This window comes from Mustela nivalis, assembly GCF_964662115.1.
Source record: "Mustela nivalis genome assembly, chromosome: 5".
NCBI lineage: Eukaryota > Metazoa > Chordata > Mammalia > Carnivora > Mustelidae > Mustela > Mustela nivalis.
In genome coordinates this window covers 117,676,746-117,693,963 of record NC_139024.1, presented here as the reverse complement: position 1 = coordinate 117,693,963, position 17,218 = coordinate 117,676,746, and the positions used below count along the sequence as shown (strand labels likewise).

Sequence of the window (17,218 nt, the reverse complement as noted above, 5' to 3'; positions counted from 1 at the left end):
CCAAGGCCTTGAGTGCTGTTAATAGGGTCTGTTGGAGATGGCCCCAGCCTGTCCTCAGCCACACTGACTTCCATGATGCCATGTGGCTGCCCAGCACCCCTGGCAGTGTAGGGTCCCAGGCCAGGGCCTGTGCTTTCTCCTTTCCCCCGTCAAAACGCATCCATCCCGTGTCTCCTCCCTTCAGGGCCTTGCTAAGAGACAAGCAGATAATCTGATTCACTAATGTCTTACAGGAAATTCTATGAATTATTCAAGGCGCAGTACAGCTCCTGGCTCTTCTTTCACACTTCCTCTGATTGGCCAAGCTCTGACCTGTTCCTTCCCTGGATTCGGACAAAATCCACAGCTGGTACCACCAGTTGGCACTCATACATATTCTTTATATCATAAACTCTTCTGAGCGTGTGACTTGTCTTCCCAATGAGATTTGAAACTCCCTGAGGCAGGGGCTTTACCTTTTGCTTTTCATCTACTTTTCTTAGAAGCTGGTAAAGTGAATTAATTCGCTCACTGTGTGTTCCGTGTGTGTGCTCTGTGCCAGGCAGTGGTCCAGGTCTGGGGATACTGCAGGAAGCAAAAGGATCCATCCCTGTCCTCATGGCCCTTCCATACCAAGTCAGTCGGGGCTTGCGGGGGTGTAACCAAAATAAAGAAGTAAAAAGTACAGCAGGCCAGGTGGTGAGAAGTACTATGAAAACAGGGAGGCAGGGAGGACCCTAAGGAGTGTGAGAAGGAGCAGTTCCAAGTTTTAAAAAGGAGGGCGTTCAGGGTGGTGGGTCATTTGAGCAGCGGATCTGAAGGAAGTGAGGGAGGGAGGGAGGGAGCCAGGAGGGGAACTGGGGGCAGACAAAAGAAGCAGCACCAAGTGTCTTCGAAGGTTTGAGGAGCCTGGAGGAGGAGGGCTGTGGGCTGGAGCAGAGTGGGCAAAGGGGCAGGGGAGGGAGATAAGGTCAGAGAGGTGAGGGCTGGATCATGTGGGTTCAGGCCATTGTGAATTCTTGGCTTTTACACGGAGATGGGTAGTTCTGGAGGGTTCTGAGCAGAGGACTGCCCTGATCTGACTCACCTTTTAAAGGAAAGGTATGCGCGCTGTGTAGAGAATGGGTCTTACAGAGATAAGGGGGACATCTGGAGATGGATGAGAAGGTGGTTACCCACATCCAGGGGACAGCTGGCCAAGTGCTGGTGGCAAAGATGAGAAGGGGTAGGATTCCGCACATATGGTGAAGATAGAGCCCACAGGGTTGCCTCACAGATGGGGTGTGAGAAGCAGATGGAAGAGGAGCCAAAGATTGACCCAAGGTTTTTGGCCTAAGCAACGAGAAGAATGAAATTGCTGTCAGCTGAGATGGAGAGAGCTTCAAGAGGAGCACATTTAAGTGGTAGATCAGGAACTCAGTTTTGAACCTGCCGAGTCTGAGATGCCCGTGGACATCCAGGTGGAGGTGTTTAGAGCTGCGGTCTGGAGTTTGTGGGGGAGGTAGCTATGGGAGGCATTGGTCAGTGTCTAAAGCAGTCCTTTGAACCCACGAGTGTGGCTGAGATGCCTGAGGGAGTGCGAGCAGATGGAATGGGGCAGAGGGACAAGTGCTGATTTGGTACTGGGGGCCGGGAAAAGGGAAAGAGACCAAGGTGGAGGGGGGTGGAATCCTCGAAGAGCAAGCTGCCTTTCCCCTCCCCATCATTGTAAAGTCCTGCCCAACATCCGCTCTGACGCTGCTCAGCCTGGCTTCAAAACCCAGCCCTTCTTGCTGACTGTGTGTCCCTGGCCAGATGGTTTACCTCTCTGGACTTGGGCTTCTCTGCCCGAATGTGGGGCAGAGAATGGAAATAGTAACAATGGAAATAATAACAATAATAACAAAATAGATTTAGGGGCGCCTGGGTGGCTCAGTCGTTAAGCATCTGCCTTGGGCTCAGGTCATGATCCCAGGATCCTGGGATCCAGCCCCGCATCAGGCTCCCTGCTCAGCAAGAAGCCTGCTTCTCCCTCTGCCTGCTGGTCCCCTGCTTGTGTTCCTTCTCTAGCTGTGTCTCTCTCTGTCAAATAAAATCTTTAAAACAACAGCAACAACAATGACAAAATAGATTTAGAAAACTAAATAACAATATATGAAAACATTAGACTCAAAATCCTGCTTGCTTTTGTTATTCTTATGGATCACATTGAGCTAAGTGCTGGTGATGCCCAAGGAAAAACCAGCGGCCTGTCCTCAAGGAACCCAGAGTGTAGATATGGCAAATAGTGGTAGTAGGAAGAGACACGGCAGCAGGAGAGGCCAGGACCAAGTGCTGTGGGAACACGGGGGAAGGGGGCCCAGTGGGAGGGAGGGCATTGGCCAGGGGAGGTTTCATAGAGTAGAAAAAGGGGCTGAGGGCCAAAGAATAAATGAGGTCTGCTAGGCTTGGGTCTTGGTGGGGAGCCAGGGTGGACTGGGCATGAAGGGCATCACGGACTGCCACTGCAGAGGTAGTCACCTCGGTAGGGATGAGAGCTCCAGGGACCTTGGAATCAATGCAGGGTTTAGCATGGTTTGCACAGGAAGTTGTGAGGCTAGCTGGGGGGGGAGTGGGTAGAGGTCAGATCACAAAAGACCTTGTTAGCCAACCCAAGGAGGAGAGGAGGGGGTTTTGGAATCAGCTCTGTGACTTCAGGCAAATTATCTCACCTTCAAACTCAGTTTCCTCTTCTGTAAAAAATGGTGTTAATGACTAGACCCTGTGGGGAAGTTGGTGAGAATTCAGAGGGAACAGATGTGAAGTGCTGAGATAGACAGCCTCTGAAAGGGTGGTATCCTAGCGCCTGGGATGGCATTAAAGACTTAAATGCAGGAATGGATGGATGGATGGATGGATGGATGGATGGATGGATGGATGGATTGGTGGCTGGATGGATGGTGGGTAGATGGATGAATGGATGGATGGGTAGATGGATAGATCAGTGGGTGGATGGACGGATGGATGGATGGGTGGCTGGGTGGGTGGATGGTTGTCCTCCAGAGATTCAGGATTAATTCCAGTTGTGGCTTAAGAGGGGGGTTTGGGGCCCTAGGGTAGGTCAAAAAGGAGGGTGTGGAATGGGGCCTGACTGGGGTTGAGAAGGTGTTAGGTTTGTTGTCTGGTCTTTGGGACCAAAGGATGGTCCCCCTAGTTTGATGTTTCATAAGCTTCTGCCATCTGTCCACCTGTCTCCAGTCTTTCTGTGCCTCTGTTTGTATCCTACTTATTTTTCTATCTTTTCTCTTCTGCTCTCTCTGTGTCTCCCCTCCACCCTCTCTGAGTCTCTCTTACTTTGTCTGTTTCTCTTAGTCCTCTTCCCTTTCCTTCTTGCTTTGCCCACTGCCCTTTCAGGTCTGGGCAGCAGGGTCTCAGGGCTTTCATGAGCCTTATGTCCACAGTGCGTGGGAGCCCAGACAGGAGGCAGACCCCCTCAAAGGACAGCCCAGGCAGGAGGCAGACCCCCTCAAAGGACAGCTCTAGCTCCCTCCGTCCAGCAGAGGGCGGGGGTTGGGGGTGGGTTGGGTGTGTCTCTGGGCTTTTCCTAGGACTCCCCCATCTGTTTTAACAGTGGTGCCAGGAAAGGGAAAGGCTTGAGGGGTTGGGAGTTGGACAGTGATGGAGAAGGGTTTTTGGGGAGGCCTCCCTGGTGCCCTGAATCCCTTGCCCCTAAGGAGGGACACCTAGGGAGATGGTCTCTCCTCTCCCCCTGACTGGGCTACCTTTTCACCCAGGTTGGTGGATGACCGCTGTGTGGTGGAGCCCGCGGCGGGGGACCTGGACAACCCACCTAAGAAGTTCCGAGGTAAGACCCCCACCTCCACACCAGCCTTCCTCTCAGGCTGCAGAGTCCTAGACCAGGGACAGAACCCATTTGACCCCGTCCAGTGCCCATGGGCTGGGTCAGATGAGGCACTGCCTGGCAGTCCTCACACTACTGTAGTCAGTGGGAACCCCCCCATTGGCTTCCACTGCCATCTTGGCACAGATGGCCTCTGCCTTCATTTTCTGGGGGCTGCCTCCACTCTGAGGAGCACAACCACTTTTGGCTGGGAGCCTTTCGCCCCCACAACTCCCCACCAGCCACAAGGCCTTCTCTGTCTGCATGATGGGGCATTTTCGGAGGGAGCAGGGGAGGGAGAATTTTCTCAGGCTTTGGGAGGTCCCGGGGGTCGGGGGGAGAGCTCTTCCATGTGCTCCCATAAGGGTGGTATGGGGATTGGAACCCGTGATCCCTGTCCCACTGTGTCCCCAGGCCCAGGCCGTGGATGACTCCAGTCCTAGGAGAGTTGGTGGAGCCCCGGCCTGGCTCTGCCCTTCAGCCCCACCCTGCAGGCACAGGGGCGCCCAGGGAATTAAATGCTCTCCCGCTGTCACTGTGCCCAGCTGAGGCAAGGTGTTATTGTTGTGATGCCCTGCGAAGCTGAGACAGACAATCAGACAGATCCCGGGTGTGGTGGGCAGGGTGGGAGCAGGCAGGAACATGCCAGGCAGCTGCCGCCTTGTCTGCCCACGGGGCTGCTCCTCTGGGGAGAGATTAGCCGGGATTGTCCTTGAGGGGGGATGCTGGGAGGGAAGCGGGGTTTAAGATAATCCTGTGGCAACCCCAGCCTTCGTCGGTCTGCCGGGGCCTTGTCTATCCATGGGAGGCTGGAGGAGATGGAGGGGGGCCCCCCAGCCCGCAGAGGGGCCCCACACCTGTTGTTCTGCTTCTGTCATGGGCTCTGCTTGGGGGTCTTAGGTCGGGCCTTGCCCCTGGACTTCCCTCCCTTTCCACCGTGGACCCCTCAGCCCTGCCATTGGGCCTTGCTGCCTCTCTCACCTCCATTCTGGTTGTTTTGTTCACTGTTTTCTGTGTGGTGTCTGCCACAGAGTGGGGGTCTGCTACACAGCTGAGGAATAAAGGCAGGCATCGGCCCCTCCTCAGGCTTCCTCCCGCCCCTGCTGCCTCTCTCAGGCCTGGCTCCTCTAGTTCCATTGATGTGACCTGTCCCAGAGTCCTTCAGTCAGACCCAGCCTCCAAGGCATTGGGCCCAGGCTTTAGGGGTTTCAGGGCACTCGTGCGGGCCTCTCGCTTGTTGGCCCAGGTCTGATTGCTCTCCGGGTCCTGAAGGTGGAGACAGTGCATGGGCCTCTCCTGGAGCCCGAAGTAGGAGGCTCCTGAGGGACTGGCCTCCCTGCGCCCAGCCAACTCAGAGAGTTTCCAGCCTGCTCCCTGCCCTTCTGCCCCAGGTCCTGGCCTGTGGTGTCTGGGGGAGGCAGGCAGAGGCCCCTCTGAACTTCCTGGGGCCCTATTTAGACCTGAGAAGAGCCGGCCTTCTGGGCCAGGACGAGGTCTCTGTGCAGCCCAGGGTGGGTACAGCCGGAGTATTAGAATTTGGGACAAAGAGACATGGCCTCCAACTTCTTCATTTTGAGGCAGAGGAGAAAAAGAAAAGCAGAGTTTGGCCTCTTGCCTGGGAGTCCCGGTTCTCTCCTGTAAATACCCTGGCACCGGAAGGAGGTCCCGGCAAGGGCACGGCGGCCGTGGGAGGCATGTCAGAAGTGGGCTAGAAGTTATCAGGGATGGCTGTGTCCTAAGGGCCCCCGAGTGCTGTCCTGCCATCCTTGGGTGGGCCCAGCTATTGCTGCGAACCCTGGTCTCTCCCTCTCTCCCCCTGCAGCTTGGTTGTTCTCACCCGCTGACGCTGGAGACCCCCAGGCTGAGCTGGCAAAGCCCGGGGACGCTCCCAGCCAACCTATAAGCCCCTGATTGGCTTCTCGTTTGTGGTTTCAGCTCTAGCCATCCTCTAAGGCCATTCCAAGCCCCGACATGTTCTGGGAATTCTTTCCAGAGTGTGCAGGGCCTGGGGAGGCCCAGGCTACTGGTTCCCCAATGCGTGGGATAACCCAGTTCAGCCCACCATCTCTAACCTCTGCTTCACCATAGGAATCTTGGGGTTATGGCTGCTCTGAGTTATGAGCTGCTGGTCAGGCCCTGAAGTCTGGGCATGTTCCCTCCCATGAGCCCTTTTTCTATTTCCTCTTCCATGCGGAGCCCGGGGAAACCCAGTGAAGGGCTTGGACAGCTTTCGCCTCCTAGTCAACCTTACTCCCAGCTACAGCGACCCCAGGAGTGTATGCAGGGGCCAGACTGGTGTGGGGGAGGGACAGTGCCGGGGAAGGAGGCCAGTCAGGAGGCTGGGTGCCCTCACCTCCTCCAAGCCTGTGCTTCTGCTCTATCTGCCCCACTTTCCGAGCCCCGTTTATGTATTTATTTTTTTGTTATGATTAAGACATATTTTAACTCTACACAGAAGTAAAGAGCTCTGTCAAAATCCTTTTTGCCATGTTCATTTCAAACCTTGTCATTTTTTAAAAAAGATTTTATTTATTTCCCTTAGTGAGAGATAGAGAGCCCGCAGGTGCAGTCACGGGGAGGAGCGGGGCCGGGGGGAGAGGGAGAGGGACACCATCTCCAGCTGACCCTGCGCTGAGCCCAGAGCCTGATGTGGGGCTCAGTCCCACATCCCACCACACTGAGATCATGACCTGAGACAAAACCAATAGTCCGATGCTCAACTGACCAAGTCACCCAGGCGCCCCCAGACCCTGTCTTTTTTAAAGCCTCTTATGCCTGTAGCGAAAGCCCTCTGGGTCTTCTCCCTGATCCTTTTCCTCTCCCTCCCTCTCCAGAGGCAAATCCTCATCAGAAATTTGTGTATATTTCAGGAGCCTTTTCTTATACTTTTGCTATTAATCCACAGGGCTATACTCACGAGTGATACAGGGTATTATTTCCTGTTTTTATAACCCCGTATATTAAAATCTTTCTGCACATTTTTCATTCTGCATCGTTTGTGAGAGTTCTGCACATTGACACATGTGGGTCTAGTTCATCTCGTCAACTGCTATACAATATTCCATTGGGTGAATAAGCAGCAAGCCTTTTATCGGTTCTCCCGCTGATGGCCACTTAGGCCATCTCCAGCTTCTGGCCGTTGCCGGCCATGCTGTGGTGAGTGGTCCCATCCACGTCCTTGGGCTCCGGGCAAGAGTTTCCTGGGTGTGTTCCCAGGGAGGGGGAGTCCTGCTGCGAAGAAGCTCTTCTGAGCCTTCCCATGGGGCTGTGCGTGCTCACCCCCCACAGACTGTGGGTGTGTCCCCCCCCCCCCCCACCGCTTCCACCTGCATTCTTGCCACACTTGGGTCTATCCCACTTAAATATCTTCCAGCCTGCTGGGTGTGAAATGGCATCTCACTGTGGTTTTAATTTGCATTCCTCTGAGGACTAGTGAGATGGAACATCTTTTCTATGTTTATTGGCCCCTTAAAATTTTGTTCTCCTCACCCCCCCAACCCTGTTTTATAAAAGTAATGCAAATACAGACTCGAGGTTCAAGGTGAAAGCTGTGGTGTCCCACCTCACACTCTCGGACCTTCTGTCCCCCCTTCCTGGGGGCAACCATATAGAAAAACAGACTAGGTAATTTATGCATATGATTAAAATATCAAAACATTGTACAGATGGGGGACAGGGTCTGCTCCCACCTTCCTGGTCCCCCACTCCCCTCCTCTATGATCATCCCTTCAGGACACCACTTTCCTGAGCTCCTTATGCATCCTCCAGTGTTTGCAAATACAAACATATATTTGGAGTCCCTCCTCCTTGTCTTACACAAAGGTAGCATTCTCTATACATTCTTCTGTTTTTTGTTTTGTTTTGACTTTATAAATCTTACTACAGATCCTACTGGAGACCTTTTCATATTAGCATATAGAGATCTTGAACTCTGTTTTGTTTTTGTTTTTTTCATTTAGACACTATTTCTGTTCTGTGTCCTGGACAACTGTGTGAAAATAGTGTTTCTACAACTTAGCTGCTTTGAAACATTTAGGAAATATTTATTTATCTTTAAACTGTGGTAAAGATCTCTAACACAGAGTTTCCCATCTTTTTTTTTTTTTAAGATTTTATTTATTTATTCAACAGAGAGAGATCACAAGTAGGCAGAGAGGCAGGCAGAGAGAGAGAGGAGGAAGCAGGCTCCCTGCTGAGCACAGAGCTCGATGAGGGACTTGATCCCAGGACCCTGAGATCATGACCTGAGCCGAAGGCAGCGGCTTAAGCCACTGAGCCACCCAGGGGCTCCCAGAGTTTCCCATCTTTAACCATTTTTAGGTGTATGGTTCGGGGCATTAAGCACATTGTCACCGATAGGCAGCCACCGGCACCATCCGCCGTGGAACTTTCGTCTTCCTACAACACTGAAACTCCAAACCCATTGAATAGTTACCACCGCAGCCCCACTCTCCAACCACCATGCTACTTTCACCTCGATCAATTTGACTGTTCTAAGTACCCACACGAGTGCAGTCATCCAGTATTTGTCTTTTTATGACTGGCTTCTCTCACTTAGCATAATGGCCTCAAGGTTTACTCACATGTAGCACCTGTGGGAATTTCTGACCTCTCCCTCTTAACGGCTGCAGAACATTCCATTATTTGGATCGGTGGGAATGTATTTAACCAGTCCCCTCTGATGGACACTTGAGCTCTTCCTAATCTCCATCTTTCCAGACAGTGCTGCAGCGAAGACCCTTGTCCCTTGACATTTTGAACAAACACAGGTGTGCTCCCGGAAGGTTAGACCAGCTGCTGCGGAAGGTTAGACCAGCGGCGAGGTTGCCCCAGGGAGCCGGTGGGGGGGGGGGGGATCAATGTCATAGGAGAAGGCGGTCCCTTCAAGCTCTTCATTGTTTGTTCTGTTTGCTCCCAGGTCTCACCCTGTGTTGCTTATTTCAGGAGAATTCAGCTCCCCTGGGCCACTCTTCCGCTTCCTCTGCCCTGTCCTCCTGAGGGCAGCCTATCTCGGGGGCAGCCTGTCTCGATTCTCTGTTGTCACCTGCTATAAACGCCGGGGAGAGGGGCATGGTTCCACCTTGTTTTCCCCAGCAGGCCAGCAGCCCCTGCACTGCCCCACACCCCTTCCCTCTGCTGCCAGACGCACATTCAGTTTTACATCAAGACCGAATAACCTTGCCTTCTCTTCTGGAACCACAATGAAGTCTTTTATGTTTTGTTCAGTAGGTAGAGTCTAAATGTTGAAAATAATTAGAAGCAGATGTTTACACGATTTACGACAGAGCTTGGACATTACTGTGGCTGTAGAATTTTATTCCTGTGCTGCGTTCTCACCTCCAGTCCTGGGCACTGGTGTTTTTCAATCTTGATGGAGCGGCAGAACTATTTAGGGTTCAGGGTGCCTTTATATAAGCATATCACCTGCCTGCCCCCCCACCTCGCCTGGCCTTGCTCCAGCCTGCTGAATTGATGCAGAACCTAGGAGTTTGTATTTTTTTTTTTTAAAGATTGAATTAATTAATTTATTTTAAGGAGACAAGGGGTTGGGGAGGGGGACAGGGAGAGGGAGAGGGCATCTCAAGCAGATCCCCCTGCCCCTGCTGAGCATGGAGCCTCACCGGGGGCTCCATCTCACGACCCTGAGATCATGACCTGAGCCAACTGAGCCACTCTGGTGCCCCAGGACTTTGTGTTTTTTATAGCTCCCCAGTGGCAGTGGCTTTTTGAACTGTTAGGAACTTTAATTTCAGGGAATGTCGCTAGACTTTGTTTACTACGTGAATATCCTCTTGTCTGCCGCCCCACAGGCTCTGGACCCCCTTAGCCATGAGTGCATGTCCCCCAACACACACCGTCCTGACTGTTGGAAACCTCCCCGGACCCATACTTTTCTCTTGGCCTTTGCTGCTGCTGTTCCTGTGTGAGCCCGGTCTCTTGGTCACCTTTTATCTTTCTTCCTCCCATCCTGCCCTCCTGTCCTGGGGTTTGGGGAGAAGAAAGTTTCCAGCCCCTTCTGGGGTTCTGACAGTGCTGCCGTTAGGCCAACAGCCCCGTAAAAGCCTGGAGGTGTGCCACAGATATTGGAGAGGACTCAAGTCATTTATTCATTCAACAAGCATTTCCCGACATGCACTATGGACCAGGATCTAAGGGATGATCTGTGTGAGAGAGAAAAAGAAAAGTTTGACAAGTGCTAGGGAGTCCATTTCCCAGACAAAGACAGAAGAGTCAGGAGCCTGGAGAGATCACGTCTGGTTTCCTTCCCCCTCCTGGGACACTCCGGAACAGTGATTCATTCAGACAAGGGCTCTGACCCATTTGTGGCTGTGTGAAGTCCCTTTAGGGGGGCTCCCCCATCCTTTAAAGATCTGGACACAATGGAATCCGAATGCATCATGATAGTAGGGGTCGTTCCTGTTTCATTCATTCTTCCTTCAGCTCCTTCCTTCTTGTTAAATGCGTTCGATGATTTTTATTTATTTATTTATTTATAAAGATTTTATTTATTTATTTGACAGACAGAGATCACAAGTAGGCAGAGAGAGAGAGGAGGAAGCAGGCTCCCTGCTGAGCAGAGAGCCCAATGCGGGACTTGATCCCAGGATCCTGAGATCATGACCTGGGCTGAAGGTAGAGGCTTAACTCCCTGAGCCACCCAGATGCCCCTTCAATGAGTATTAAATGTGGTTGTTGAAGCTTTCTCATTTATATAGATTCCATTTGGTTCTTTTTCAGTCTGTGATGTTACTCTTTACAGTTTCCTCTTCTCTGCGGGGATCCTCGGGCTTTCGTGGATTTAAGCAGAGTAGGCATATCTGTTCTACTGACATCTGTGTCTGGAGTCTCTTCGAGTCTGTTTCTACTGTCTGTTTAGTGGGTTGGTTCTCTCTCACAACAGCTAGTTCTCGAGAGCTCCTGGCTGGCTTTGACTGTATGCTGGCCATTGCATCTGAAGAATTTGCTACAAGTGGTTATAGACCAGGAGGGAGGTACCTTCCTCCAGAGGGGGTTTACATATCCTATTACCAGACTCCTGGGACTCCGTCTGTCCAAGGCTGCCTGAGGCCAGGCTCAGATTTGGGGTTTTCTGAACCATCCAGGGGATTCCAACAGGGTTCTAGTTCCTGGAAGGATCTGTTCTGTTTCGGGTTCAGCCTTCACTTGGGAGTGTAACCCTTTGGGGTCCCAGCTTATTGAGTGGGGTGTCTCCTGTTAGACTCCTACCTTCCATGGGCCTGGGCTTGGATTTCTGCACCCCACCCCCTTCCCCTGATGAAGCCACCCACATAAAAAGCCTCTTTTCTGGAATCAGTGACTATTCTCAGGGTGAAAACTTGGGTGTCTCTATAGCTTTCTAACTTCCCCTTGATCCTCTTCTCGGGCCCAATAATTCTTCGCTCATTTGTCAGCTCTTTCAGAAGTCTTAAAATAATACCCATTTGAAAAATCCGGTTGTGTTAGTTGTTTTCTGGTTGGGTTGGTCCAAAAGATATTATAACCATGGTTCTCAGCCCCGTCAGAGCCTGCCCTGCTTACCAGGGGCGGAAGCCCCTCATGTTGTTTCATGAAATGGTGATCCAAAAATATCTTTCCTCGAGGAGTCAGTTCAGAAAAGCTTGAGAACCTCTGCTCTAGGGTGACCTGGGGCCACCTCTCTCTTTCCTTCTGTTCTCCTTTCTGGATTGGGAGTGGTGGGGTAAGGGGGAAGAGTGGAGGTGTAGGGAGACCAGAGAGTTCATGATCGCCAAGGCCTGTGGGCTCCAGGCTCACTCAGGTTCAGGGTCCTGGCTTGGCCCCTCCCGTCCCAGCTCCCCAGACCCAAAGTGACTGGCTGCTATCACTTCACTGCCCCCTCCACGTGGTGCCCTCTGGTCCTTCCCTCCACTTGCAGTGCCTCATCCTTTTCCTCTTTTCTCGGCTATAAATTCAGGTCCCATCTCATCCGCATGAAAGAGTCGTTTCTAGATTCATGCGTTCATCTGGCAGGTATTTGCTGAGCCCCAGGCTAGGCGCTGGCGACAAGGTGATGAGCTCCATGTGGCCCTGCCCACCTGCAGATTAGCCTGTCAGAACCAGAGCATGCTTTGATATTCTTAAGTAGAATTCAAAAGTAATACAACAGATGCATATCTATATTTATATCATATAAAATGGGGGGGCGGGGCCAGGGTCTGAGGGAGCCTGGAGCTGGCGGGGGTCAGGGAATGAGGCCAATATAATGTCCTAAGTGTGAGCAAAAAGAGACGTAAAAGGAAAGCGATTTCTAATGAAGTAATAGGCGCTTTAGAAGTCAATGTCGGGCACAACTAGAAGGCCCAAGGACGCAGTCAGAGCTTGCCTGTGAATCATGACTAGGGCAGCCACAAATGCAAGCATCTGGCATGGCCAGGAGTGATGCATTCTCTGAAACAGCCAAAAAAAAACAAACCACTCCTGGTAAAGTTTGAACAACACAAAGGACAACACAGATTCCCTCAGCTTATATCTGAGTTGCATTCTTGAAAAATTCACTGATTGCTGAAACCAGGCAAAAAATCCTTTGTGTTTTTGTGTGCCACTCTGGACCCAGAGCACTGCCCGCAGCAGTCCACCCACAAGTGTGTGGCAGAATGTTCTCGGCAGGAGTTGTGCTGGACGATCTTCTTTTTTTTTTTTTTTTAAAGATTTTATTTATTTATTTGACAGACAGAGATCACAAGTAGGCAGAGAGGCAGGCAGAGAGAGAGGAGGAAGCAGGCTCCCTGCTGAGCAGAGAGCCCGATGAGGGACTCGATCCCAGGACCCTGAGATCATGACCTGAGCCGAAGGAAGCGGCTTAACCCACTGAGCCACCCAGGCACCCCTGTGCTGGACGATCTTTATGGTGCCGATGTCCAGCATCCCTGCCCTGCCCACTAAATGCAAGCTGTTACCTCTCTTGGGACCACCTCCTCCCCCCACTTTGCCAGACAATCCCTGGTTTGGGTCACTGCTCTGACTTTGGCTGGGAACTGGTGGCTTCTAACAAGGCAGTGAGATCGGCGTGGTAAGCTGGGGGTCTGGGAAGCCCTGAGAGCTCCAGCCCAGCCTGAAGAAGCAGGAAGACTTCTTGGAGGAGGTGACACCTGAGCTGCTTCTTGAGGGCTAAGCAGATCCTTGTAAAGACCTACTCTGTCCAACAAACTGAGTGCTTGTTTCTAGAAGCAGTGCCCGCTCCTGCTGGTGGTATCAAGGTGGACCAGGCAGGGCAGGCCTTGGTGACTCTACCCACTTATAGAACTGCTGTTTCCCCCTCTCCCTTTAAGGAAGTTCTGTCTTCTCTGAACTTCGATTCGCTCAGTCTCTCTTCCGGATGGCACCAGGGGGCTGCGTGTTAATGGACTAGTTAGAAAATCCAGTTTTGCTGCTGCTTCTGCTGCTGCTTCTTTTTAAATATTTATTTGAGACAGAGAGAGAGAGGGCACAAGTGGGGAGGAGGGTCAGAGGGAGAGGAAGAAGCAGACTCCTCGCTGAGCAGAGAGCCCAATGCGGGGCTCGATCCCTGGACCCTGAAATCATGACCTGAGCTGAAGGCAGGCGCTTCACTGACTGAGCCACCCAGGAGCACCCAGTTTTGCTTTTTAGTTTTTGGGGGTTGGATGACCAGCCTTGACTACAGTGGGCACCTAGCCTTCCTTTGGAGGGCAGATGAAAAGGACTTGAAGGAGGGACGCTCCAACACAGCCATCCCAGCTCCTGGGCGCCATGCCGCTGGAGCCTATGCAGTCATGGAGGCCCAGCCTGTAGCATGAGAGCATCTTAGAGGCCAGTCCCTTGTCCAGGCTGTGATTCCCTCCTGTGACAGGGAACCCACTGCCTGGGAGTGTAACCCATGCCACTGGCAACCCAGCCCAGCCACTGAGCCTTCACTTGACCCTGACCCATAATCCTCCATCCCCTCCTGCCACACTTCAGAATAGGATTTTCCAACTCCTGCTTCTTTCAGATGAGTAGAAACATCGGCTCCCTCTCTGGAGTTTGGGCTTGCGAAAATCAAAGGTGTTTTGTCTGCTTTCCAAAATAAAAATCGGAACAGTGAACATGTTCATGGAGTTTTGAGTGGCTTGGTCTTAGGTCTAGTTCCCTGGAAGCAGAGCCTATGGAGGAGGGGTCTCAGGAGGAGAAAGTGAGGGAGCCTTCCTCATTTAGGGCCAGGGAAGTCCCAGACAAGGATGTGGTTCCAGGGCGATACTGCAGGGAGCTGGGGAATGACCAGACCCCCACACAGGTCACCTCCAGAGGCCCGATGATTCTGTGTCAGCAGCTCACAGTGAGCTGCTCTTGAGGGCGGGGGTCGGGGATGGCATGGGATATAACTTCCCAGGCATCTGTGGGCAAGATGGCAGTGAGTCAGAGAAGGATGTAGGTATTAGCTGTCAGCCACCAATGTCCACAAAAGTGGGCACAGAATGGGCATGGGGTCGGGACTCAAGGGCCTCTGATAAATCCGCCACAGGGAGGAGGGCATGTGTCTGCCTCCCAAGTGAGATCCTGCCCTCGCACCTTCTCCACGTTCTTTGGGGTTCTTCCAACCACTACCTCTCTGCCCTAGTGGGGCAGGAGGGTGGGGAGGGATGGGTAGAGCGGAGGTGGGATTTGGGGGCCGGGTGGCAGGCCGAGCCCTGCATGAACTGATCTCCCCCTGCCCTTGCCCGCCCTCCCACAGACTGCCTCTTCAAGGTGTGTCCCATGAACCGCTACTCAGCCCAGAAGCAGTACTGGAAGGCCAAGCAGACCAAGCAGGACAAGGAGAAGATCGCCGACGTGGTGTTGCTCCAGAAGTTGCAGGTGGGTTTGCGTGCAGCAGAGCGCCTGTGCGCCTCAGGGAGCTGGGCACACGTGGATGTCAGGGGTTGGATGTTGTTCATCAGAGACAAAGGGGCCCGGTGGCTGAGTCCAGAAGCCCAGCATGCAAGAGAGTGGTATGCGTGGGTGTGAATGCGGTGAAAGAGGGGAAGTAGCGTGCCTTCCCAGTGATCCACTCGTCTGTATGACCCTTTGTGCCAGTTAGAAGGAGGTGCTCCTTCCTTCAGGCTGGCGTGGCCCTCTGCCCAGGACATATGGGTCAGTGAGTGAAAGGTGGACTAGATTTCAGCTCCCACCCAGCCCTTCAGCTGGACAGCGTGGTGCAGTGAACAACCTGTACAGCTGTACGGGAAGTTACCATTAGTTCCTGGTGATAGTGGCTCCAGGGAACCTGACTTGACAACCAGTCTTAACCACCTCCCTCATTTTATCGATTTGGATCCTGGGGCCCTTAGAGGGGGCTGGACTGTCTATGCTCAACCAGAGACTTTGTGGTAGGCCCCAAATGGCTCCCAGGTCTCTGACCCACCTTGGGCTCATTGGACACATGGACAGTGCACCATGGAAGGGTTTGGTGGTTGCTCATGGGTCTCTTGGGGGCAGTGGCTCAGTGGACATCCTAGGTAGTGCTCTCTGGATAGACTCTCAGGACCCCTAGCCCAGTCCCCATGAAAAAGCGAATAGGAGGCTTTGGCTGTGGTCAGCAGCTTCGAAGCCTGTTTCTGAGGTCCTCCCTCAGGCCTGGTGTGCCCCTCACTGTCATGGAGACTTGCTTCTCTGTGGGCCCCTTCCCTGAGGAGGTGGAAATGAAATGGGGAAGGATGGGCCTCACCCCACAGCTATGAACTGGGCTGGAAAGAGGGGGTTCAGGGGTGGGCTGCCAGAGCTCTGTCATAAATATCTCATCTTTCTTCCTGGGTTGGGTGCTGTCACCGGCATCCTTCCTGCGGCTGAACTGGGGATCTGGCCTGGGTATAGGGCATTTCCATGTGCATGTGCATGCACGCAGACACACACACACACACACACGCATGCACACACACACGCATGCACACACACAGTCATGTCACACACTGTAGGTTTGTGGGAAGTCACATGGTACACGGCCAGTTTCCCTCACAGCCACCCTTGCCCCCGCCTCAGTCATGAGGCCTAGAGAGTGGGGCTGAGGAGAAGCAAGGCACAGAGGGGCCAGTGCTTTCAGGGAATGCCAGTCTGATGGAGGAGACAGAGCCCTTTCTCCAGAAACCCCCAATCTGATGGAGGAGATAGAGTCAGTCTATCCTTAGGCAGCTTCCTGGTTAAAGTGAGAGAAGTGCCTAAAAAGGGTCCTAGTGGGAAGCCAACCAAATCCTGAGGGCCACTGGGGTTGGATCTGTCAGAGCTGGATGTGGCCCAATAGTGGGGGCTTCCAGGAGGCAGTGGCTAGGAGCACATACAGTTTTGGGAGGGAGGGTCTCGGAGGAGAGGGGTGGAGGAGGAGGAGAAGAAGGAGGAGGAAGGAGCACTAGGCGCATCTGTCAGGGTTAGGGCTGGGGCAGGTGTCCCATGTTGGGGGCATCAGGACTCTGCTAAGATGGGGGCAGTGAGGTACAGCTTAGGTTGTCCGAGAGCATAGGGAGCTCCCGGGCCTGTTGGCCGGTACCCTCCAGAGGAGGTGAGGGGAGGGGGCAGGGGATCAGGATTCAGTTCCCCTGGGCTTCCTGCTGTCTGACTTCAGGCTGCCCCTCCACACTCTGAGGATCAGTCCCTTCTCAATAGAGGGAGGGAATGGGCCAGATTGTCTCTGGGGGGTCACTCTGGGTACAGTGCCAGGAGCTGTGCATGTGTGTGTTTGTGTTTATGTGCATCCGTGCACACATGTGTGTGCAGGTCGGGGATGTGGCCCCGCAGGAGCAGGCTTCTGAGCCTGCTGTCCACCTTTGCATGTGTCCAAGCAGCATGCGGCCCAGATGGAGCAGAAGCAGAACGACACAGAGAACAAGAAAGTGCATGGGGACGTGGTGAAGTACGGCAGTGTGATCCAGGTGAGACCGCATTGCCCCCTGGAGACACTGGGCTGGTGATGGGGTGGCTGGTGGCTGACATGCCCTGGGGCGGCGGGGAGTGCTGTGTCCCCAGCGGGTGGCCCCGGCACTGTCTCTGAGACTGCATATCATGCCTCCTACCGCCTGGCCTGAGGAACTGTGCCCATGCGTGGCTTCTGTGCTCACCGGTCACCAGTGCAAATGCTGGAATCTGAGTTCTAGTCTTGGCTCTGGGAACTCGGGGGCAAGTTCCTTAACTTTCCAGTGCCTCTGTTTCCCCATCTGTAAAATCAGGCCGGTGATAGCGCTTCCCTTTTGGTCGTTGTAAGATTACATGAGCAAACACACAGAGAGTGTTTAGAAATGCTGGCTTCTTTTGTGATCACCCAGGTGCTGGACGGGGGGCGTGTGTTCGTGTGCGTGGCTGCATGTCTCTCAGTTTGGGTGTTTACGTCTGTGTATATGACACCGTATGTGTGTCCAGCTGTGACCAATGTCCACTGGGTCCTAAGAGCCCCCCTCCCTG

General features: G+C 53.1%; 1 protein-coding gene across 2 annotated transcripts in view; it reads left to right on the top strand.

Moving 5' to 3' along the window:
* ITPR3 (inositol 1,4,5-trisphosphate receptor type 3) overlaps positions 1–17,218 on the top strand; it is a 66,175-nt gene that overhangs the window by 11,840 nt on the left and 37,117 nt on the right. For both annotated transcript variants that reach the window (XM_082732449.1, XM_082732448.1), the window contains exons 2-4: positions 3,732–3,802; positions 14,526–14,647; positions 16,606–16,692. In XM_082732449.1, the coding sequence (XP_082588575.1) occupies positions 3,732–3,802; positions 14,526–14,647; positions 16,606–16,692 (280 nt within the window). The remainder of the gene's footprint in view (positions 1–3,731; positions 3,803–14,525; positions 14,648–16,605; positions 16,693–17,218) is intronic.